The 25,643-nt window shown below is 36.9% G+C and overlaps 1 protein-coding gene across 5 annotated transcripts in view; it reads left to right on the top strand.

The window, feature by feature from the left end:
• Window positions 1–25,643, top strand: part of NCOA1 (nuclear receptor coactivator 1) — a 214,653-nt gene that overhangs the window by 164,056 nt on the left and 24,954 nt on the right. For all 5 annotated transcript variants that reach the window (XM_077774063.1, XM_077774064.1, XM_077774062.1 and 2 more), the window contains 6 exons: window positions 2,177–2,324; window positions 3,657–4,977; window positions 7,943–8,123; window positions 17,027–17,144; window positions 18,581–18,749; window positions 19,737–20,051. In XM_077774063.1, the coding sequence (XP_077630189.1) occupies window positions 2,177–2,324; window positions 3,657–4,977; window positions 7,943–8,123; window positions 17,027–17,144; window positions 18,581–18,749; window positions 19,737–20,051 (2,252 nt within the window). The remainder of the gene's footprint in view (window positions 1–2,176; window positions 2,325–3,656; window positions 4,978–7,942; window positions 8,124–17,026; window positions 17,145–18,580; window positions 18,750–19,736; window positions 20,052–25,643) is intronic.

Below are 25,643 nucleotides of genomic sequence, written 5' to 3'. Positions count from 1 at the left end.
TACAAAACAGATGAACGTAAGGGAAGGGAAGGGAAGCAAAAATAACATAAAAGCAGAGAGGGGGACAAAACATAAGAGACTCTTAAATATAGAGAACAAACTGAGGGTTGCTGGAGGGGTTTTGGGTGGGGGGGGATGGGCTAAATGGGCAAGGGGCACTAAGGAGGACACTTGTTGGGATGAGCACTGGGTGGTATATGTAGGGGATGAATCACTGGATTCTACTCCCAAAATCATTATTGCGCTATATGCTAACTAACTTGGATGTAAGTTGAAAAATAAATAAATAGTTAATAAAAAAAATAGATATAGAAGAAATGTTTAGGAAGCAATGAAAAATAAGATTGGAAATGTAAGTGGTAGTCCGATTGTATATAGCAGTACTCTCCAGTACGGGAGGCACTATCCCTATGTAGCTATTAACTGGTTGAAATGTGGTTAGTGTGACGGAAGAACTGCATTTAAAATGTTACTTAATTTTAAATTTAAATAGCCACATATGGCTGGTGGCTACCATGTTGGACAGTGCTGCTCAATAGTGAAGAGCCAGTGTTTTCCAGCAAAATGGGGAGATCCTAAGGTCAATAAACAATGATGAAGAAATAGACAAAATTACATAAGCAAAATAACATGCGATATATCTTGCCTGGCCCTTTAATAGCTATAGTTTTATCATTATCCCAAGGTAATAATTTATCTTAAAATGCTACTTTTTTGTTGTAGATATATTTTCCAAAATATATTGGTAAAAAGATTGAACAGTTTGGGGTTTAGGTAGAGCAAACATGTATTTATATCCTTATACAAAAACTATTCATTTCCTTTAAGACTTTCTTTCATTAGATGTAATTTCATTAAGTACTAAACTTCTCTGTATGTTACATTTGGTAAATGTACCAGTGATTTGGCTGAAATTGCCAGATGGGTAAGGAATGTGGCTGGTTGGACATAACTCTTAATCCTTTCGATCAAGTTTATATCCTAATTGTGGTACTTAGTTTGATTTGTGTATGGCCATAGATTTACAATGGGTTATGCCCACTTCAGTAGATAAAGTATACCCACGGCAATAAAAGAGAGTATGTCTTCTCTTTACTTAAAGTAATATGTGTCTTCAAAAAATATTTATTAATTGGTCATTTTAACTTTTTTGTAACATGTCTTTAAAGTGTAATAGAAGAGCTTTCTGACATGTCTTTGAAGCATAGGACTAACATTTATTACATTTATTACAGGCTAAATTGAAATAGTCATTTGTGGTAGTAATTCTTGTGTTTCAGTGAATAGGTTTTTAACCTTGACATAGCTGAATCTGCCTACTAAACCTTTCTTAAAATAGAATTTTATTATGTTGCTAAAACACCAATGACATTTTCTTACTTAGTATGGGATAGCCTTTACATATTTAATAAATACTTACCAATACAGGTAGAATTTATCTGCTATTAATAAAGCTTTATGTTATTTATATAGTGATTTGACTGCCTTAACCTAGTTTTTGTTTTTTATATTAGTAACCATTAGCTTTATCAATTTGCTTAACTACACTAAATTCAGACACCAAAAACAATACATATATGTGAATATAATAATTTGTCAGGTGGGACCTTAGTGATTTACATTCCTGGGGGAAAAATTAAATTTGAATTTCAGTTAAGTAACTCTGCATACTAATAAAAACCTAGAGAGGGAGAATTTGATGGTATATGAATTACATCTCAGTAAAGCTGTCATTAAAAAAATCAGCCAGCAAAGGGAAGAAGGAAAAAAAAGAAAAAGACTTGTTTGAGGTAATACTGAAAGGGAAGGGAAAGAAGATTACTTCCTGGTATTTTTAACGGACTCTTAATTTGAAGAGCTGTCCCATTATGGGGAAAGATTAAGGTTGATTTTTTGCCTGGTTTGAAGTTTCTTGATAATTTTAACTTCTGTGAGGAGGCGCTCTTAAGTAGCACTACATGAAAGCTTGTCATCAAATGGTCCATTTCAACCGAAATCCTTTTCCCCCCTCAGATCTCTGCTTTGTCTGAACTATTCTGTGTTTTGACTCTGAGCAGGCAGCGGTTGGGAGGGCATTTAAAATGAGGTTTGAGGTAGAAGTAAGGCGTGGGAACTCTCCTCCACCCAAAGTGCAAGTGTCAGAATTTTAACTAGGTTTTTCTTTTGTTTGAAACAGTGATGACTCGTGGCACTGCCTCCAGCCCATCCTATAGATTCATATTGAATGATGGGACAATGCTTAGCGCCCACACCAAGTGTAAACTTTGCTACCCTCAAAGTCCAGACATGCAGCCTTTCATCATGGGAATTCATATCATCGACAGGTACTACTTATTTGGAGAGCTTCATATGAAATAAGTCAGTTCACATATCTTTTCTTAGAGAAAATTTTTTTTTATCCTCTTAATGGCTACAAAACAAAAATTCTAAATTAGGCATAAAGCTAGTGTGATGAGTGTATAATCAGTATATCCCTACTGGGTTTTATAGTTTTGTTGTGTAATAGTAGCCTTATTGGTTGTTGTTTTTTTTTTTTTTAAAACGGAACACAGGAAAGGTTAGGATGAAAATAATGTGTTTCAGGAGTAAAAACTGAAAAGGTGGCTAAAAATACCCAACTTTCCACATGTGAACTTTGGTCTTATAAAAGATTTCAGAGTTTGTTAATATTTTTATTTTTAAAAGTGTTATCTTTTCGTTAGTTCAGACTGGATGGCTCCTGAGTTCAAGTTGACAGTTTCTGAAACTACAAGTCATTAAACTATCAACTTGATATTTTTGAGCGTCATTGCCTCTAATTTGTTCCCCTCTCTAAATACATTTTACATTGGTATATATGGTAAATTCATGGAACCATTCTTTTATCCTATGAATTATTCAAAGCCCTACATTTGCAACTATTTAAAATGTAGCATTAAACAAAAACAAAGACATTTCCCCTCACTTCATCTTTTCCTCATCTGATGTATTTGCTTATTGGAACATGGTAATACCAGTCACAAATCTGTTGTCATAATTATGGATTTGAGTAAAGAGCTCGATGAAAATCTGAATTCAGTATTCTGTTTTTTTCTAATTTTAGTTTAATTTATGCTTGTGAGTGGAATTAGCACAGTTCTTTTTTTCATATTGTGATTTCTCTTTCAAAACATCTGCTATGTCTGCATATCACCCTTTTTAATTTTTACATCAGTGACACAGTATTTTCCTTACCCAGTCTTCCTCTTTGGAGTTGAAATACTTAAAAGCTGTAACAAGGGAGTCATGGATAAAGACTTTGTAAACAGAGGTGTGGGAAGTTTCTCTCTCAACCAAAAATATTATTATAATGTTAAGTATTTGTATTACATTTTGAAAAGTTTAAAAGTACCTACATTGGATTTTTTCCAAGACCAAAAAAGATTTCTTTCCCATAAAACTGAACCCATTATCAAATTTATGGAACCTTGAGCACTATTTCCTATTAAGTGGTGCTAATATTTCACAGTGGTACTAATAGTCCACTGTTTTCCTTCAGTTTAAAGTGATACGGAGGCTCTTTTCTCGATGGCTTGCAGTATTAATGAGGTTAATGGTCTTGGTTTATAATATGCATCATAAAACTATTTTAGTGGAAACCAGTGAAGATGTTTGAATACTGTCTTTTCCCCTCCTAGGGAACACAGTGGTCTTTCTCCTCAAGAAGACACTAATTCTGGAATGTCAATTACCCGAGTAAACCCCTCCGTCAATTCTAGTATCTCTCCAGCTCATGGTGTGGCTCGTTCATCCACATTGCCACCGTCCAGCAACAACATGGTATCCCCCAGAGTAAACCGCCAACAGAGCGCAGACCTCCATAGCAGCAGTCATAGCAATTCTAGCAGCAGCCAAGGGAGTTTTGGATGCTCACCTGGAAATCAGATTGTAGCCAGTGTTGCCTTAAACCAGGGACAGGCCAGTTCCCAGAGCACTAACCCCTCTTTAAACCTCAATAATTCTCCTATGGAAGGTACAGGAATATCTCTTGCACAGTTCATGTCTCCAAGGAGACAAGTTAGTTCTGGATTGGCAACAAGGCCCAGGATGCCAAACAATTCGTTTCCTCCTAATATTCCGACATTAAGCTCCCCCGTTGGCATGACAGGTACTGCCTGTAATAATAGTAACCGATCTTATTCAAACATCCCAGTAACATCTTTACAGAGTATGAATGAAGGACCCAATAACTCTGTTGGCTTCTCTGCCAGTTCTCCAGTCCTCAGGCAGATGAGCTCGCAGAATTCACCTAGCAGATTAAATATACAGCCCACAAAAGCTGAGTCCAAAGATAACAAAGAGATTGCATCCATTTTAAATGAAATGATTCAGTCCGACAACAGCTCTAGTGATGGCAAACCTCTGGATTCTGGGCTTCTGCACAACAATGACAGACTCTCAGACGGAGACAATAAATACTCCCAAACCAGTCACAAACTAGTGCAGCTTCTGACGACAACTGCAGAGCAGCAGTTGCGGCATGCTGATATAGACACAAGTTGCAAAGAGGTACTGTCTTGCTCAGGCACTTCTGGCTCGGCCTCTGCTAACTCTTCGAGTGGCTCTTGCCCCTCCTCTCATAGCTCGCTGACAGAGCGGCACAAGATTCTGCACAGGCTCTTACAGGAGGGCAGCCCCTCGGATATCACCACTTTGTCTGTCGAGCCTGATAAAAAGGACAGTGCACCTACTTCTGTGTCAGTGACTGGACAGGTACAAGGGAACTCGAGCGTAAAACTAGAACTGGATGCTTCAAAGAAAAAAGAATCAAAAGACCACCAGCTCCTACGATATCTTTTAGATAAAGATGAGAAAGACTTAAGATCAACTCCAAACCTGAGCCTGGATGATGTAAAGGTAAAAGTGGAAAAGAAAGAACAGATGGATCCTTGTAACACAAACTCAACCCCAATGACCAAACCTGCTCCTGAGGAAATTAAACTGGAGTCCCAAAGCCAGGTATGTAATCCCTCACATTAGAGAATGAAGTTTTGTACTTACTTTTCCCTTTTCATTTATTTTCCTCCACCTGTAAAGCAGATTGGATTCATTGGGCATATATTAAAAAGTTAGTATCGATGGTCGAAAAGTCACAGGATGCCCTCAAAAGTTCTCTTTGGAATTTTGGAGGGCTACGATTTTAGTGTGGTGCTCTAAACAAATAGGTGTTTTCTTCTTTCTATCCAATCAGTACACAACTTTGGAGATTTTTAAGCATACCTTTCCTACCCCCTCCCCCCAGCCTGACCTGTTGAATCCAAGTCGGAAAATAGAACCCAGAAATCTGTATTTTAAAGAAGCTCATCAGGGAACTCTGTAGCTAAGTTTGGGAAGCTCCAGTATAACTGAAATGGGAAAGAAGTGTGAGGCGGTGGACAAGCCTGCCTCATCTGGCTTGCTTTGCTATTTAATTTCCTTTGAAGCATTTTCTGAGGCTGTTTTTCTTCTCTACCTTCAGCCCTTATCAGAAGAGGGACTTCGAGTATTCTGAGAAGTAGTGTACATAACAGGCCCTGAAACAGAAGTAAACACAAATAAACCTTTGGATAAATTGTTACAGATTAGGAACCTGTATGTTTAGGCTGAAGTTGGGGTGGAGTGAAATTAACAGCCAGTTTCATTTATTGAATAGTTGCTGTGGACTCCAAAGGAATTTAAGAAAAACTGAAAATATAGTCTCTTTCCCCCAGGAGCTTAAAACTTATTTAGATGGAATATAGACAAGTATGAGATAGCTGGAGAGATATTGTTACAAAGCAGCTTATTAATGACTCTCCATTGTGAAACAAGATTCATACTTAGTGTGCATAGGTCTTCATTTCTGGAGGTAGTGTTATGTTCTACCCCCGTCTCACAGAGATCTCTCTCTTCCCTCAGTCATACTGCATTCTAGGCACATGGAAGTCCTTTCCATTCCTGGGATAAGCCATGTCTCTTCTAAGCGTTTTCTGCCTTGCTCTCCTTTCTATGTCTGCTGAACTTCTTCTCCTCATCCTTCACAAAGCAGTTCAGACATCACCTCTAGCCCTCATTAGACATTTCTTTCCTCCCTGCATTCATAGTACTCCATATTGTCTCTGTACTATCTACAGTAACACTATTGTGGTTAATTCTTCATTGTACTCTTTGAGGATGAAGCTATCCCTCATGTTTCTTGGTACAAGTAAACTAATACTGTGTTTTTTAAGCTGAAAAACGGCTTTAAGTAACTATATTAAAACCCTCACTCTTTAAAATTAACTGTACAATCCTGATACATCTGTTTTAGTTTACGTGTACATGCATTTCTGCTGAGTTTAAACTAAGAGTTGAATTGCTGGATTATAAGATATGTGTATGTTCATCTTTAGTAGATAATGCTAGTTTTCCCAGCGTGTACAAAGAATTCTTTCTAGTTGTTCCATATCCTTGCTGATAGTTGGTATTTTAGTCTTTTAAATTTTAGACATTCTGCGGTCTGTGGTAGTGGTACTTCATAGTTTTAATTTGCATTTCCTTAAATATTTATTGGTCATTTGGATATCTTCTTTTGTGAATTGCCTATTCAAATGTCTTGCCCATTTTCCCAGTATGTTGTCTTTTTCTTATTGACCTGTAAGAGTTCTTTACATCTTTTGGATGTAAATAACCTTTATTGGTTATATATTTGCAAACATTTTCTCTATGATTTGACTTGCCTTTTCTTTCTTTTAATGGTACTTTTGATGAAGTGAAGTTTTTCATTTTAATGTAGTCCAGTTTGCCAGCCTTTTCCTTTATGATTAGTCCTGTTTGCACATGTATAACAAAAGACATGTGCAAAAATATTTATAGTAGCTTTACTTGTATTAGCCCCAAACTGAAGACACCCACAAATCCATCACAGTAAAATGGATGTATACATACTGTGGTATGTTCATACAGTGGGATACTATTCAGCAGTGAAAATAAATTAACTACTGCTGCATGTGACAAGATCTCTGAGCTTCAAAAATGTAATCTTAAGTGAAAGATGTCAGACATGTAAAAAATACATGTATGTAATTCTGTTTATACAGTCTAGAAACAAATCTTAGTTGCATTAAATAGTCAAACTCTGTTTTATGTTGATGAATTATCTCAAACTAATCCTAGTAAATAATATTGTAAAAAAAGGCCAGTTTCTCCTATGTATAACCTCAGACAGACATAGGGATACCCTCTTTAGTCTAGAAGATATGTTTCTTTTTTTTAATTAATTTATTTTTTAATGTTTATTTTTGAGAGAGAGGGACAGAAAGTGAGCGGGGGAGGGGCAGAGAGAGAGGGAAACACAGAATCTGAAGCAGGCTTCAGGCTCTGAGCTGTCAGCACAGAGCCCAATATGGGGCTCAAAGCCATATGAGCTGAGCCAAAGTCAGACGCTTAAACAACTGAGCCACCCAGGAACCCCTAGAAGATATGTTTCTTATTTTATTAAATCCTCAAGTGGGAAGAGACCTTCCTAGGATCTTTGAAGCTGATGTACTATTTATTAAGATGTTTCCCAAACTATTTTAAAGTTACATCAGTGTGAATTTATTTTTCATTCCATCATATAGTAAGGCATTTTACAAGATTTAAAAAAAAATATGACAGCAAAAATCGTCCATGATCAATGTAACATAGTACTTTTGATACTTCTTTCCAGTCCATTCTTTTTCCAATGTGTAAATTTTGTACCAAGATATAGTAGACAAATATTATGTGTATATTATCTTATACCCTGCAGTATATGAATAACATAAGCATCCACATTTTTTCTAGTAGCTCATAGAATTTCAGTGAAGCCCCAATCTTTCTAATTATTTCTTCTTTCTTCAATCCCTCATAGTCACACTTAACTCATAGAGCATAAACTTTTTTTCTACATTGATTCAAGTAAAGTATAGAATATATTTTTTCTAACTTTGGTTTCCGTTCTTAGTTTACAGCTGACCTTGACCAGTTTGATCAGTTACTACCCACGCTGGAGAAGGCAGCCCAGCTGCCAGGCCTATGTGAGCCGGAGAGGATGGACAGTGCAGTCACCAATGTAACCATCAAATCAGAGACCCTGCCAGCCTCACTTCAGTCCACCACTGCCAGACCCACGTCCAGGCTGAATAGTATGTGTTGAGGAGAAAACCTCATTTTAAATGTTTAATGATAATATGGGTTAGTGCTTTTGTCTCTCACCATAGCTGCACAAACCATTTGTTTGTTGAGAGTAAACTATCTTTTCTTTTTTTTTTTTTTTTTTTTTTTTTTTTTTAATTTATTGATGTGTGAGAGAGAGAGAGAGAGAGTGTGTGTATGCTCAGGGGAGGGGCAGAGATTGAGGGAGAAAGAGAATCCCAAGCAGGCTTCACGCTGTCAGCATTGTCATGAGATCATGAGTGAGCCAAAATCCAGAGTCATATGCTTAAATGACTGAGCCACCAGGTACCCAGAGAGTGAACTGTCTTTTTATTATTGCCACTGTAAATAATATACAGTTACTTTTAAACATATGAACTTCACTCATCATGTGTATTTTAAGTTATAGTAGAACTTCTGCCCTTTTGTAATTGATGTTGAAGCAAATAATTTTGTGTTCTTACCCAAAATATTCCATAGCAGGACTTACACAAAAATAGTATTGGTCAGATTATATTTCCCAAAGTGTTGTCATTGAATACTAGTCCGAGGAGTTGGAAAAAAGGGATTTTGTGCTAAAATCCACTGGGAAGATGCTACATGCCACATATACCATTCCACAGTGCATATTAAAGGTTTTAAGTAATCCTGTGTTAAAGATACCAGTTTAGATTTCCCAGCATTGACCATACTTTCTTAATTATGGAATTCCTTTTCTTGAGTAATGCATGTTTTCCCACGGAGCACCATTTAGGAGAAAGCTGTGTTGAAATAGGTCACTGCTACTCTAGGCCCAGAGAGACACTTTGGTAGTATAACACTCCATGAAGACAGGGCCGTCAAGTTTTTTTCACCTAAATTCTGAAATTTAAAATAGCAGTGGTGGTAATTCCATTGTGTAATCTGGAAACTAACCAGTTTACTTTCAAAATTACCTGTGTTCCTGACTGGTCTTGTCTTTCTTCTGATGGGATCAGATGTAGGACTCATTTTATTTCAGCCTTACTGCAGCTTTTAGCTGTCATGACACACCTCCTAAAAGTCTGCCAGGATTTCCAGGAAGCTGGAAAGAAAAGTCTTGAGTCATTTCTGACATTTTTGGAAGCAGTTTTTCAGCTGACGAGAGCACTGGTTGTAAGCAGGAGCCCAGATTCAAGTCTCCTTCTCCCCATCTATTAACAATGTTACTTTGGAGAGATAAATTTTTTGGAGCTTTGTTCTCTTTATCTGTAAAAGAAGAATTAGGTGAAATGACTCCAAAAGCCTCTTCTAATTGGAACTGAGAGGCTCCAGACTCTGGGATGGCAGACGCAGTTGGGGAAACAAGAAGGTGCAAGGCTAAAAGGCAATAAAATGAGAGTCTGCATACTGATTGGTTTGATCCTGGTCCCGTTCCTCACCCAGTATGGGAGACTGGAGGATTTATCTCAGGAGACACTGAGTGACCACAAAGAACATGACTGGCTATGGCTTTGTAAGGGGAGCTCCCTAAAGTGCAAAGATCCTCCTGCCATCTAATCATCCAACAGAAGGCTCCCAGAAGACAGGCCTCACACTTTGGTCTCAGTGTCAGTGTTTTAGAACGCTGAGCAGACACAGCCAGACATCACCAGGATTTTCAGGGAAGTCTGCAACTTGAAAGAGAGTAAAAGAAACAAACAGCAAAAGAGTATGCAGTAGAGCTGTACAATCAGTGCATGGACTAAAAAAAGTACTCAACTTCTTGAAAAGATATTTTATCCATGAATAATATGGTAAGGAAAAGGGGGACAATGAACAAGAAGGAACCTTTAGAAATTAGATATCCAAGAATTTTAAATTTCAAGATAAATGTTAGAATAAAAAGCTGAGAAAAACTTTCAGAAAGAACAAAAAAGACCAAAAGACAAATAGAAAGTTTGGAAGAAAAATTTAGTATCAGAGTAGGAGAGTCAGGCATGATTGATAAGAATTCCCGAAACAAACAAACAATGAAGAGGGGGAAAACATGGAAGAGAAGATGTTTTCAAACAAATGAACAAAAAATCATATGAAATCACTTTTAGGAAATTGGGGACAAAGGACGTAGTAAAAGAGGTAGGTATGGGAGAATTAAGAGTACCTCTGCCATGATGGGAAGTCAGGAATCTAAAATTGAAATGTCAGGTAATAGCAGCATATGCATACTTAGAAATAAATAGGTAAATGCCAAAGAAAACACCTACACAAATCAAGACCAGTCGCTTCTGTTAAAAGGGAAATACCCAAAAGATTAGAAAGGGATAAGGCTTAAAACTGCTTTTATTCATAATGGACTTTTGGGTTCTGACTTTAAAAATTATGTGCATCTATTAATTTGATAAAAATGAAAGGTAATATAAAGTGTTTTCTAGCTCTATAGGCCTGTGAAAAATGGAGTGTTTTTCCTTCATAGTCTGTCTGTCCTGAGGCAAATAGTTCTTTCTTCTCTTTTGAGATTTCCTCCCCTGAATATAGCTCCATATATAAAAGTATATAAATAGGCCAGAATCTGTTAAACCTTGTGCTATAGTGTTGGCAAAGGCCAAAAGCATAGAAGGGAAGATACTGAGGTAAACGAGGGCAAGGAGGATAGATGCAGACAGCCAGTCAATAAGGTTTCTATATAGACAAGAAGGAAAATAAGATTTGGGGAGGCATAAGGCTAAGGAAACAAGCTGGGCAGAATAAAGGAAAAGAGACTAAAGGATTGAAGAAGGAAAAGAAGAGAGTCCATCTCTTCATAGGAGTCCATTACTTTTTATGGATATGATGGACTCTAGTCTGTGTGATGATGCATCTATTATACTTATTCTAGGGCCCCTCCATTTTCTGCAAGAATCTTTGTTTTCTTCAAAGTTACTTTCTTTGTTAAATTTGCTATCTCTCTTTCCTGCCATTGACTTTTCTGGAATTTGAGATGTCTGTCCATCTACACTGACAAAGGCCTAGAATGAACAATCGTGGTAGCTAGAGTGTGTCTTTAGCTAAAGTGAGAAAGACTTTTGCTCTGGCAGTGAATGTAGGTTCTGGTTATAGAAGCCCTATTTCTTTGTTGCTATTGTGAGCGAGTGGGGCTTGGTGATGAAGGGAATCCTCGTGGCAGCCCAAGCACCCACTCTGGGAGATTCCCTGGGCAGAACTCCCACCTTGAGTCATGCACTTCCCCCTTTAATCCCAGAGCAGACACCAGAATCCTCTGCACTTGGGGCAGGGCCTGCTGCAGCTGTTCTGTGGCCCAGTTGCCCATGGCTTGTTCCTGTACCCACTCCATTGACCACTGAGCTCAGGGGTGTTCTGGTCTTGTGGGTGTTCTGGTCTTCTTTTGGGAAAGCTCCCCTTCTTGAAGAATCTTCTCTTTTCTCATTGCAGATTTTTTTCGTTTCATTAAAGTTTTACCATCAGTTTGCCCTCTCTGTTTTATCTTTCAGAAACTTTGTCGTTCAAGTCAGCGGCCATAATACTTTTGCCTTTCCTTCAGCTGGAGATTTATTTTTCCTTTTTCATTTCATTTGTTATTTCAGAGATAATTTTGGAGGGAAAATAAAACAGAGGGATAAATCTGCCACATTGAAACAGAATATTTCCTTTGGTCTCTTTACATATGAGAAAATTAAGGTCCAGAGAATGAAAGGAAAGAAGAAATACAGACAGAAACTTGCCTCAAGTTTCCACTTAGTACATGCAGAGTCAGGATTTAAATCTCCCAGCCTGGTTTCAAAATATCCTGTTGATAGGCACACCACACACCCATGCAGTGTGGCCAAGTGATTTAAATAATGTCGTTAGAAATAAGAGCGCATCAAGAGACAATGTAGGAGGCTATTATTGATCAAAATATGTGCAATGTGCCCTCTTTAGCAGTACCTCCAAAACCACAGCTACATTCTTTTGAATGTCTTCAGCTCCCTATCCTTTGAGGGAGGATTTAACTTCTGAAATTTTCTGGAGTTATTTGGAGCAACAAGTTTTGGAATTTGTTGATCCAAAAAACAATAATACTTTTTTTTTAACCAGAACCAAAATTAGACTAAATATAAGAAGGTATTTTTTTTGAGGGAACTGTATACTGTTTTAGATAGATCTAGAAGAATTCCAAAAATAATTGAACACTGACAACTTCATTGGAATAAGTGAATGGTCTTGTGAGGGGGTTGATCTTATGTTTGATGGACATACACATTCTGAGATTATTATTTCTTTAAATCTCATTAATTTGTATCACACTAAAATAATTATATAACTCTAAAAATAATGAGTTTTACATGAAGTGTTTTTTCAGTAATTAAAATCCATTTTGATTTCCCTTTTTTAGTGTGTTATGCCTGTTGGTATCTTTTGCTATTTTATAAAGCTGTAGTGTATAATCTTATGTAGAGATAGTTCACCACATATGAAAGTATATCTGAAATAGAAGTTCTAAATAGAATTGCTTGGGCAAAGGATAGATAGATTTTGCCAAATGGCCCTTCTCAGACATTACACCAGTTTACTCTAAGAACGTTCTTTCTACACATCCTTTCTAAGACATCGAGTTATACACTTCCTCATCTTTGCCAATCTGATGGTTTTGTTCTTTAAAGTGTCACAATATAGCTTTACTCTCTATTGGTTTTATTGTGAATTAGGTTGATCATTTTTCAGTGATTCCATGTTATGGAATTTCAGTTATTCCATGACCTATTTATATTCTCTTGCCATTTACCTATTAGATTTTTCCATTTTTATCTTACGACTTATAGGAGAGTTTTTTTTTTTTAACATAAATTAATCCGTTGTCTACATCACATTTAGAAAAATAAAACACTGCAACTGCTGTGCATTGTTACAACCAAATGTAACACAAAACTGAACCAGAAGCCTCTTTACCCAGCGGCTGAAGAAAGTGGCTGACCATCAGAACCACTGGGTAGGGAATGGTCTGTAAAGGAGTAGAATGTGCAAAAGCCACTGCCATGGTTAGACAATAATTTTTACTTGTTTGCAGAAACTTTTAAATTTTTTAGTAACATAACTTTTTTGTGGCTAATGAAGATATATAGCTTTTCTTTTAACCAGATTTTAGGTGGAGAAAACATGATGTGGAGCCTTTTGCAAAGATGATAAGAAAGATTGATCAGGGATGGGGCACTTAGGTGGCTCAGTAAGTTAAGCATCTGATTCTTTGTTTTGGCTCAGGTCATGATCTCATGATTTGTGAGATCAAGCCCCATGTCAGGCTGTGTGCTGACAGCATGGAGCCTGCTTGGGATTCCCTCTTTCTTCTCTGTGCCCCTCTCCCACTCACATGCACTTGCACTTAAGTGCTTTCTCTCTCCCCCTCTGTCTCAAAATAAACAAATAAACATTTAAAACAAATAGCTTGATCAGGGATCCCTAAGGGCTTGTTTTCTACCCCCACTTCGTATCTGCCCCTCTCCAACACAGATGCATTGATGCAGCTGCAAATCACTTTGCCTGTCTTGTGTTACATATAGACATACTTACTTGTGTTTGAAATAGGGACACAAACATCACCAAAAGTAGTAGATTTATTCCCCGAAGAGAGATGACTTGTGTTGTTCTTTTTTTTTTTTAGTGTTTATTTATTTTTGAGAGAGCAAGAGCAAGCCAGGGAAGGGCAGAGAGAGAGGGGGACAGAGGATCCAAAGCAGGCTCTGCACTGACAGCAGTAAGCCTGATGCGGGGCTCGAACTCACAAATCGTGAGATCATGACCTGAGCCAAAGTCGGATGCTCAACCTACTGAGGCACCCAGGCGCCCGTACTTGTGTATTTCTTAAAATATTCCAGCAAATCCTCAAATTTTTTGTAGAAGTAAAATTTGTAAAGGAAATCTTAAAAGGTTGTGGTGACTTTTAGAATAAAAACCAACTTCTTTTAAGCATAAAGCCTATGCAGACAACTTTTACTTGAATCAAAGTTTGGTTTGTTTGGGTTTATTTTCCTAGTCATCAGACTTAGCATATAAATCTTATTTCATTTTGAGAATTTTTATCCAAGTTATTAATATTTCCCCACGAGGACACCAGTGAGGTACTGTGTCCTGTTACTGAGTCAAATAAACTATCTTTTAATATTCAGTATTGATGGTAGGTAGCCTTGTAAATTTTCTTTGACTCTTAAATAGAATTAATTTTGTCTAGGTTAGATTTCTAAAATAGAATAGGATTGAGAAATTAATGTGTGGAATAGAGCAGTGAGACAGCTTTAGATAATCTTTATCTAACTTCCTGATTTAAATAATGATAGGAATTAAGTGATTACTTTCCCATCATCACTTGTGGTTGGTGTTGTTTGGTGGTTTTTATTTGTTTTGTTTTTCAGAATGTACAGAATTTGATTTTTCTATCATTTGTCATGACAGAGAAGACAAATTTAATTGAAAGAATTCTTTAATTTAAGTTAATTCAATTTAACTTCTTTCAACTTAATTGAAAGAAATTTAATTGAAATATGGTTATTTGCATTTAGAAGTGAATGTGTTTATTTGGACTCCTATACTTCACTCAGACTAAATATTGAATATATTTCACATAAAAGTGAGCCTAACATGTTTTCTGTAGTTAATAATGATCAATATCTACCATTAAACACATTTTTTCAGGCATTCTTTTTTTTTTTTTTATTAGAGAGAAAAAAAACAGCTAAGCAGGGGAAGGTCAGAGAGAGAGGGAGATACAGAATCTGAAGCAGGCTCCAGGCTCTGAGCTAGCTGTCACCACAGAGCCCAGCACGGGGCTCGAACCCATGAACCGTGTGATCATGACCTGAGCTGAAGTTGGATGCTTAACTGACTGAGCCACCCGGGCACCCCTTCAGGCATTCTTAAATCTACTAATTCTCCATCCACTAGAATGAGAAATTCTACCTAATTATGACTTCTATTAAAACTCCAAGGCACGGGGAGCCTGGGTGGCTCAGTTAGTTGAGCCTCTGACTTCAGCTCAGGTCACGGTGTCTCATTTCATGAGTTTTAGCTCCACATTGGGCTTTGCACTGATAGTGCAGAACCTGCTTGGGATTCTCTCTTTCTCCCTCTCCTTCTCTCTCTCTCTCTGTCTTTCTCTCTGCCCCTCCCAACTTGTACTCTGTCTCTAAATAAATAAATAAATAAACCTAAAAAATCCCTGACAATCTCCAATTCATTTTTAGTTGTTTTTTTAAAAAGTATATTAGTTTGCTAGGGCTGCCATAATAAAATACCACAGACCAGGTGGCTTAAACAACAGAATTTAATTTTCTCACAGCTCTGGAGACCAAGGTTAAGGGGGTTGGCAGGTTTGGTTTCTTCTGAGGCCTCTCCCAGGCTTGTGGATGGCTTCCTCCTTGCCATGGCCTGGTGGTCATCCTTCTATGTGTGTTGTCTGTGTCCTAATCTCCTTTTCTTATAAGAACGCCAGTCACATTGAATTAGAGCCCACCCTGACTGCCCTGTTTTAACTTCAGCCCGTCTCTGAGGACCCTGTCTCCACGCACAGTCACATTCTGAGCTACTAGGAGTTAGACCTTCATCATATAAATTTGGGGGGAATACAGTTCAGCCCATAACAATGATTGATTAATATATGTCCATTTAAGAAATTATGAATAACCATTAGAAGCATTGAAAGAAAATAAAAGTCATCCTTAATCTCACAACCTAATAAATCTACCAAAGATACATTCCCTTCCAGAATTTTTTTCTATTAATATATACTAAATAATTTGTAAAACTAGAATCATCCCGAGCATAATGTCTTGGTTTATGGGGTCTTTTTCTTTTTCATTTAATTGGACATTATAAATATCCAAACCATGGTTCATTAATCATTCCTTGAGTTTCTGGGATTTAGGTTATTTACCATTTTTCCTAGAATAAACAGTACAGAAATAATCAAGCTTTCAAAAGAAAATGCCTAACCAAAACATATCTAAAATGCATTTACTATTTTCTTCCATCACAAGATACAATTTAACGTCTTTTTCATTTGTCATCATTATAGGCATCAGTTGTTCTACTGTTATTATACAGGTGCATTCTAGTTAACAGCTACAGAGCTTTGACCATTTTCTACACGACCCCAGACTGATGTGCCCTTTAGTTTCTGTTACTGCCTTTTATAGAACATGTTTTATCTTTTGTTTGCCACTCTCATTCCATGATAACACTCTCCCTACCTATAGTGTATTAAAACGTCCTATAGACTGGAAAAGAAATTAACCAAAATTGTTATAATTATCTTTAAAAAACTAATTTCTGGGGTGCCTGGCTGGCACGGTCAGTGAAGCATGCAACTCTTGATCTTAGGATTATGAGATTGAGCCCCATGTTGGGTGTAGAGATTCTTTAAAAAGAAAGAATGAAAAATGAAAACAGTTAAAAAGAAATTAAAAATAATTTTTGGCAAAGTTCTGAGTGACTCTCCTGTGATAATGTCAACTTACATGCAAATGTTGTTTACATGAGGTTGTCTTTGACTCAGAGGCTTTTTCCTTCTCACTGGTTATTATGTGGCCACATTCTAGACAGTTTAAGTTTCTGAGTAAGGGTACTTTGTATCATTGAAATAGTATTTTATAGGGGAAATCTCATTTTATTATACAATATGTTACCTCTAAAAAATACTGTCCTTTTTTTATTAAAAAAATTTTTTTTAATGTTTTATTTATCTCTGAGAGATAGAGAGAGAGACAGTGCGAGCAGGGGAGGGTCAGAGAGAGAGGGAGACACAGAATCTGAAGCAGGCTCCACGCTCTGAGCTGTCAGCACAGAGCCCTACGCGGGGCTCGAACCCACAAATCGCGAGATGATGACCTGAGCCGAAGTTGGACGCCTAACCGACTGAGCCACCCAGGCGCCCCAAAAATCTGTCCTTTTATTTTCCACTGTGATCCTGACTTCTTGCTTTTTCCAGGATTACCGGAGCTGGAATTGGAAGCAATCGATAACCAGTTTGGACAGCCAGGAACAGGTGATCAGATTCCATGGGCAAATAATACAGTGACTACTGTAAATCAGAATAAACCAGAAGAGTGAGTAATAACATTTCTTACTTTAAAAAATATCAGATACCAACTTCTACGGCAAACAACTACTTTTCCCACACTGGATTCCAGCCTACCTTGGTATTTTGAGATAGTAGTAGAGGTGAATGTTCAATGAAGAAAAGGGGATGGATACGATACCAAATTAAGCAGATTTATTTACTTTGTGGCTGCAGAGCTGGTATGTATTGTAATTACCAAGACATTGACATAGTATGCAGTGGTTTTATTTTTCATCTCTTGCTTTGCTTTGATTTTTATACAGTTTTCTGAGACCGGTAGATGAAGTGAGCTCAGTGTAACAATTATTATGAAAGCTCTTGAGCTTTTAGTTATATAATTATTTTGTCCAGAGTTTTTCTTTGGAGCAAGATGGTTAAGAAGGGAAGGTACTTTTTACATCTACTCAGTGTTCCATCTTGATTAGAATTTAATTTCTTAATTGACATAAGTAGCTCTATTCCAAAACATTAGAGAAGAATACGTTTCATGCATAGCAACCAAAGGATGACTAGACAGTATTGAGTGTGGCTTAGAGCTTTAATTATGAACTGCATTCCCACTTACCCTTCCCCAAAAAGAATCCTTATAATTATGTTATTATATTTCTATTATTAATATTATTTTCTATATATTTCTAATTTTTATGCATCAGTTGGTATTCTTTTGGAGTAGACTGTGTATTTCCTTCATGTAATCAACAATTTTTTGTTGCTTAACACTGAGAATGTTTCATTTTCCTAGTTTGATTTCTTTGGTAAATGGTCATCATATCATAGTATTGATATGATTTGATCATCTTTGAGAGTTAAGTATAAGTAGAATAAATCTTACTATAGGCTAGATGCTTTTTTTCTGAGATTTTGCTTGATTTTTAATTTTGACTTTCACCAAAAATTCTTTTCCCTTTCTTAACTATGTTTAGTTAATTTTTTAGGCTATTTCTATAAACAGGAAGAATATGGAAGCAAAGTTCAGTGATTAGCAAAATAGTGAAAATATATTCCAGCTACACAGAGAACATTTACAAGGTTCTGCACATAAGTGTAGAACATTTCTTTGTGCAAGAATTGATTGAAAAAGCATCTCAACAGAGAGTTTTTTAAAAATATTTATTTCTTGGGAAAGCGCAAGCAGGGGAGGGGCAGAGAGGGGGACAGAGGATCTGAAGTGGGCTCTGTGCTGACAGGCTGACAGCAGGGAGCCTGATGTGGGGCTCAAGCTCACGAACCATGAGATCATGACCTGAGCTGAAATCCGTCACTCAAGCGACTGAGCCACCTAGATGCCCCTCAACAGAGAATTTCCTAGAACAGGATTTGCATATGTGTTTGTTATCATATATACATATATATTTGCATTACTGAGATTGAATACTTATTTGCTGTATCAGTCTTAAACATTTTTATCTTCTGATTCTATAGCCAGTGTATTAGTTCACAATTAGATGAGCTCCTCTGTCCACCAACAACAGTAGAAGGAAGAAACGACGAGAAGGCTCTTCTTGAACAGCTGGTGTCCTTCCTCAGCGGCAAAGATGAAACTGAGCTAGCTGAACTAGATAGAGCTCTGGGAATTGACAAACTTGTCCAGGTATTTATTAAGCTTGGCATTATATAAATGATACAATCCTCAGAAGCTAGAAAATTATTTTTAAGCAAGATGTTTCAATACTGTTCTGTGTTTTAGAGGTTTTATAATTTATTCTTGTGAAAATTATCAAAATATGTAAGAGCTGACTAATGAGTTTTTTAAACGAACAAAAAATCATAACAGAAATAGTTAGAAAGTCTTAGCATTTTCACTGTGGAAGAGAATCTTAGGAGCTCCCCCAAGAATATAATCCAGCATTATATCATCACTTCTTATTCTAGGACTTTATCCTTCATTCACGCTAGACCTGAACCTCTATATTCCATGATGTTCCAGCTTCCAGGTATTTTTCACACTGTGAGGTTAAAAAAATATTTTTTAAGGAGTAGAATATAAGGTATCAGAATGCATAGCCCACAAAAAAGGCAAGTTATGTTTCATAAATTTTTCCTTTCAGTTACACACACACACCAGGTCACAATTTAAATTAGATTTTTTTACAATGAATGACAGTATAAATTTTGAAAGCCAGAGTTATAGCATTCTTCTAGGCCAGCTGTGAATTGTTTTTCAAATAAGAGAAAGGCATGAATTCTATATTTGAGACAGAAAAATGCCTAATCAATCCCTCTTTTAAGAATCTACTTCTCATGGTAAATTGTTACAGGTGAAGTTTGTTCTCTCTTAGGCTTTGCACTGTGGCTCTTTTTAAACCTTTGAGCTTTATCGCACTATGTAACCATGTTTTTATCTCTTTTCCAAGATTTTAAACATCTCAGCTCATCTGTTACTCCACTTCAAAAGTTAACTTTCATAAGTGATTCCTTTAAGTAGTAAACTCCTAGAGAGCTTCATGAATTCAGCATGAATATTTTATAATAAAACTTTCTAGAGGTAAATGTTCTCAGATCCAAGATTATATAGAGAAGCATGTGATTTGTTGGCAGTAACTTATTTGTGAAATGTCCTGGCTTACTCTCCCAACAGGGAGGTGGATTAGACGTGTTATCAGAGAGATTTCCGCCACAGCAAGCAACACCACCTTTGATGATGGACGAAAGACCCAACATTTATTCCCAGCCTTACTCTTCTCCTTCACCTACTGCCAATCTCTCCAGCCCTTTCCAAGGCATGGTCAGGCAAAAACCTTCACTGGGGACTATGCCTGTTCAAGTAACACCTCCCCGAGGCGCTTTTTCACCCGGCATGGGCATGCAGCCCAGGCAGACTCTGAGCAGACCTCCCGCTGCCCCCAACCAGCTGCGGCTTCAGCTTCAGCAGCGCTTGCAGGGACAGCAGCAGGTGAGCATTCTTTTAGCAGGTGATCCTTTTAAAGGCATGTGCTGGCTCCCCCTCCGTAATAAGACAGGACAGCCTGATTGCTACAAGAAAGGTATCAAGTGGGAGTCGTCCCACAACCTTTATGAAAGACTCAGAAAACCGTCCTGGGTCTCCTGGAATAAAGTAAAAAACACGTTCATTCAGTTAGAGGCAGCTGGCTCAAAACACAGTACCGTGAGACTTAAAAATTTTAAAGCAATTGGATTTTGTTTTTTGAGACAAAAAAGTATTTAGGACTAACATCATATCATTATTAAATTAATAAAGAGAAATACGTAGCTTCATTTATAAAGTAGAGCATCAATAGATAGTGTTATGATTATTGGAACAGAAAATGAAATCTATGTTGTTTGAAGTTGGAGTGATTGAAGCTTAGTGATGTTATTCTATTAAGAGAATGGAGGAAAGGATAGTTTGGGGGTCTGAGGAGTTGTGGGTGAGTTAAATCTTCTCTCTCATGGCAGGTAATGAGTGGATATAATGGCATAAACATTTAAGATCATATGAGCAGCAAATACAGAGAAAAGCATCAAGACCAAAAACACAAATGGTTAAAAGTATTGTCTCTGCGAAGTGGGACCAGCACTGTAGCTTGTTACTCTTCTGATTTATCTTTTTGTATTTTTTTAACCATTTGTATATATTGCTTCAGATTTTCTTTAAAGTATTTAAAGCAGCTTTCTAGAGTGTAATAAATTCAGGAAGGAAGAGAAAGAAAGAACTAAATTATATTAGAAAGGCAATATTATATAATGTTATAGGAGCTCTGATTCAAGTCCTAGTTCTGAGCTTAATTTCAGTGGGTTGGCAATCAAATGATTTACCCTTTGAAAGCCTCTGATTTCTGATTATATTCATAAAAGGAGTTCTTCTACCTCATCAGTGGTTTGTAGATTAGACGATACAGTACATATAAAGATCTTAGCACAGTGCCAGGCATGCAGTAACATGAAACACTAAACACTAGCTATTATTATGAAGTTATATTCAGTAAATACAATAAAGAATATAAAATGAGTTTCCATTCCACCTAAAAAGAAGATGATGAAAGGGACAAAGAGAAAGGGACAGATGAGATGGGAAAAAATTGTTAATGGTAGAATAGCAAAGAAAGGAATAATTTTTAAAATGCTAGGGTGGAATAAAGAACTCAAAGAGGAATTAGGGGAAGAGAGGGAGGAAAAGAGAAATATAGAAAGGAAATAGTAATATGTTCTGAGTATTAGTTGAAGGTAAACTAAATTAGTTCAAGTAAGCTAAACTAACTCTTGCTATAACTTGTCATTCATTATTCAGTAGAGAGCCCAATAGGAAATGCTTATTGGCCCACAAAATATTATTCACAAAACATATTTAGGGAGACTACTAGGTACTAGGAGGAATACAAAGAATTAAAGAGATACAGGGAACTTTTAGACCTTACCATCAGCTTGGAGTATTCCAGACATACACACCTGGAAAGCTAAATAACAGTGCAAGTAGTGATTAAGGGTTAACCCAAAAAGTAGAGGAAAACCTAGCTGTGCTGATTTTCATTTTATAGGCTATAGAGTTAGTAAATACTGTTTGAAGGCAAGGATTCATTGAGCAAGGCCAGATCAATAGTCTAGGTCAAGTTTGTGAATGGATGAAATAATAATTCACACGTAGTTTGGAAAAAAATCACTTTTACTTTGATTTCTTCCTAAAACAGCTGATAAGCAGAGGTAGCAATGCAGAGGATACACATGAAATAAGGATGCAAATAGGCAGACGTGGCTTCTTGTTGCTTCCTTTAAATATCAGGGAGCCATGTTATAGTTTGGTGGTCTTGGTAGCCCAACAGAGGGAAATATCCATCAAGTTAAGAAATACAAAATCTGGGGCACACTAACACAAAATATTGAGATATGTCAGTGCACAAAACAATCTATACTGCCGTGTAAGACTATACTCTGCTACTGAATGAGCCTCATCATTCAGACCTGCTTTTTGGGTTCTGGACCATAAGTTCTTCTAACAGTGGGACACCCCAGTCCACAGTCTACAAATGCTTGGAAATGCTTGGAGTCTTCTGTGTGAGTTAAGGGCTCTCTGTGAGGTCTGGCCAAGGCTTAACTCACTCATTATTTCAGTTAAGATGCTTTCAGCAACGTGGAAAGAAGAAAACATCAATTCAAAGTAGTGAAGCCATTTTTAAAAAGTATTTTGACTCAGATAATTAGATGATACAAAGTAGAGACAGGTTGAGGTGTCGTTACCTCAGAGGCTCAAGAATGTTATCCAAGAACCTAGCTTCTCTCTTCTTTTTACTCTCTAATCCCTGGCAACTAGAAAAAATGGCTTCAGTGGTTCAAATATCACATGTACCTGTGCCTCTTTTGTCAAAAGCCAAGAAACTCTTCCAGGTTCTGCCCTTCTTTCCTCCCTACCACTCCAAAAAAAAAGGGGGGGGGGATTTTTTTCACATGTCTGGCCAGCCAGAACTGAGTCACATGTGCACCCTTCACCACCTGATGGCAAGGATTGGCTTAGAGCATCGATGTTTACCCCTTGCGATGTGTGATTTGGGATAGTCATCTGAACAAACTCCTAGTTTGTCATCGAGGAAGAAGAGGAGTTGGCAATAACAATACCTGATGAAATCAAGAAATTGAAGTTTATTTAAAGTTATATGTGTTGGCATCAAATTGGTGAACTGATGTGGAATATCTGCTTTTTCTCCTGCCTGAATCCCATTAGATGACAGTTTGTGTATTTTAAATGAATAAACCCATATTAGTGCAGAAAAAAAAGAGAAACACTATTGGCACACTAAAAATAAAGTGATTTTGAGATAGAAAGCAAACATGAGAAAAACAAAATAATTGTATGCAAACAATGCAACTGCTTACGTAGAAAATCCAAGAGAACCTACAGAGGACTTAGAATTAATAGAGAAGTTCAGCAGTGTTTCTAGAAAAAAACCAAGAAATAAAAATTAATTACAATCCTTTTTACTATCAACAACTAGTTAGAAAATAAAATTTCAAAATACATTCGCAATTTATAAAACTTAGAAAGTTATAATTGAAAGTTTAAAAAATATCCAGATAAAGATATTAGTGAATTGAAAGACTATCATGAAGATGGTAATTTTGGGGGCGCCTGAGTGTCTGACTTCGGCTCAGGTCATGATTTTGTGGTCCCTGGGTTTGGCCCACAACAGTCTCTGTGCTGGCAGCTCAGAGCCTGGAGCCTGCTTCAGATTCTGTGTCTCCTTCTCTCTCTACCCCTCCCCAACTCGTACTCTGTCTCTCTCTCTCAGAAATAAAACATTAACATTTTTTTAAAGATGACATTTGTTCTGAAATTAAACTCCGTAGAATTCCAATCAAAATCTCAACATGAAATTTTTAACAAAGAAATATTAACTTTATTTTAGAAGCATGAATATGAAATCTTAAAGGAGGATGAACTTGCCCTACCAATAACAAGATTTAAAACCAAGCTTTAGAAATTAAAACAATGTGGTACTGTCATAGGGATAGATGGTACTTCCAATTGGAACACAGTAGAGAACCCAGACATATACCCAGACATACATATGTAAAGACTTTATAAGGGACAGAGGTGGCAATCAGTGGAGAAAGGATGGTCTGTAGAGTAAACGGTAGTACGTTTGGCTGTCCTTGAGGGGAAAAAATTAAATTAGATTCATTATCTCATGCCAAACATGAAAATAAATTCTAGGTATTTTAATGACCTAAATGTGAATATGAGAAGATTTCTGTGGTCCTTAAAAAAAAAAGGCATAAAGGAAAAGGTTGATTTTTTTCATTAAAGTTTAAAACTTATAAAAGATAAAATAAACAAGGTTAAAAGACAAGCCATAGACTCAGGGAAGATATTTGCAACCCTGTATAACTGACAAAGGATTAGTATCCAGAATATGTCAGATTCATAACATGGTGTTCATAATACACTTATCTCTCTAGATTGATATCATCTGTTTACTTGTTGGTCATATCCTCTCATGCCTCCTTCCCTCTTGCCAAACACAGGAGATATAAAGCATCTCATAGGCAGGAATTTAGGACAGTGCCTAATGGTTTGAAAAAAGAAAATTACAAACTCAGATCTACATTACAGTTTATTTCTTTTTAATGGGTTTTAAGAAGATCAATTTAAAAACTATTTCTTTTTTTTTTTTCTTTAATATTTTTATTTCTAGGAGAGAGAGAGAGAGAGACAGCGTGAGCAGGGGAGGGTCAGAGAGAGAGGGAGTCACAGATTGAAACAGGCTCCAGGCTCTGAGCTGGCAGTCAGCACAGAGCCCGACGCGGGGCCCGAACCCACGAACCACGAGATCATGACCTAAGCGAAAGTCGGACGCTTAACCGACTAAGCCACCCAGGCGCCCCTAAAAACTATTTCTTGACCTTAACTATATCTCATTGACTGGAATATAGTACACAAGGAGTAAAAAGATTCAAGATTTTAAATTTGATTATACAGTTATGAATAATCCCTAGTTGGGGGGTGCAGGAGGAGGAGAAACACCCCAGGAAACTAGTAGAGATGCACTGGTTGAGACTTTTAAAGAGCAACAAAAATGAATGAAGGAGCTGGTGATTAAGAAGAAATATAAACTTGTAATATAGGGTTTAGGTGTAATGTCTGCTTACATCTCAAGTAAACAAAGACTTAAGATAATATATCCATGATACCAATAAAGAATTTCCAGAGTTCTGTTTTCAGAAAAGGACAGCAGCAAAAATAGGTAGACCTGCTCCTTATAGAAAATGGTATAATACTGGCTGATAAAAGATGCAATTATTCTGTTCTAGTTTCATTTTCTTCTTCTCCAGCAAGGGTCTTCATACTTCCAAGAAAAGAATAATATGAAAATGGAGTAACAGTTGAGACAGATAAAGAAATGTGATTACTTAGCCATCTTAAAACAAGTCAAATCCACTTGTGTTATGTGTTAGGGTACTGAAGAAAGGTATGGATCTGGTATAGAAACCACTATTGATAATTTTTTATATTGTATCGAAAATAGAAGTAACCAGAAAGTAGAACTAAGGTCAAAGGGCAGAAAATACAGGGAAGCAAATTTCACTTCCGAAATTCTGACAATGAAAACTACCTGATAGAAGAATAAGCTTCTTTATTTTTTTTATAGTTTATTGTCAAGTTGGTTTACATATAACACCCAGTGCTCATCCCAACAAGTGCCCTCCAAAATAAGTCAGGGAGAGAAAGACAAATACCATATGTTTGCACATATAGGTAGATTAGGAGGAAGTTAACAGAGGATGAAGCAGGAGAAGAAGGGGAAAAATAGTTGGGGGGAGGGAGGGAGGCAAACCATGAGAGACTCTTGAATGCTGAGGGCATGGAGCATGAGCTTCTTTAAAAGAATTCCTTGTCAAGAATTTACATGGTGGCTAAATCAGGGTTTTCAGTCTTAGCACTCTTGACATTTTGGGACAGATAATTGTAGTTATAGGGCATTTTCCCATTCATTTAAGAATGTTTAGCAGCATCCCTGACCTCTACCCATTAGATGCCAGTAGCAGCCTTTCCCCA

The sequence above is a fragment of the Crocuta crocuta genome, unplaced genomic scaffold (genome assembly GCF_008692635.1).
Source record: "Crocuta crocuta isolate KB4526 unplaced genomic scaffold, BGI_CrCroc_1.0 scaffold246, whole genome shotgun sequence".
Taxonomy (NCBI): domain Eukaryota; kingdom Metazoa; phylum Chordata; class Mammalia; order Carnivora; family Hyaenidae; genus Crocuta; species Crocuta crocuta.
This window is presented reverse-complemented; position numbering and strand designations above follow the sequence as displayed.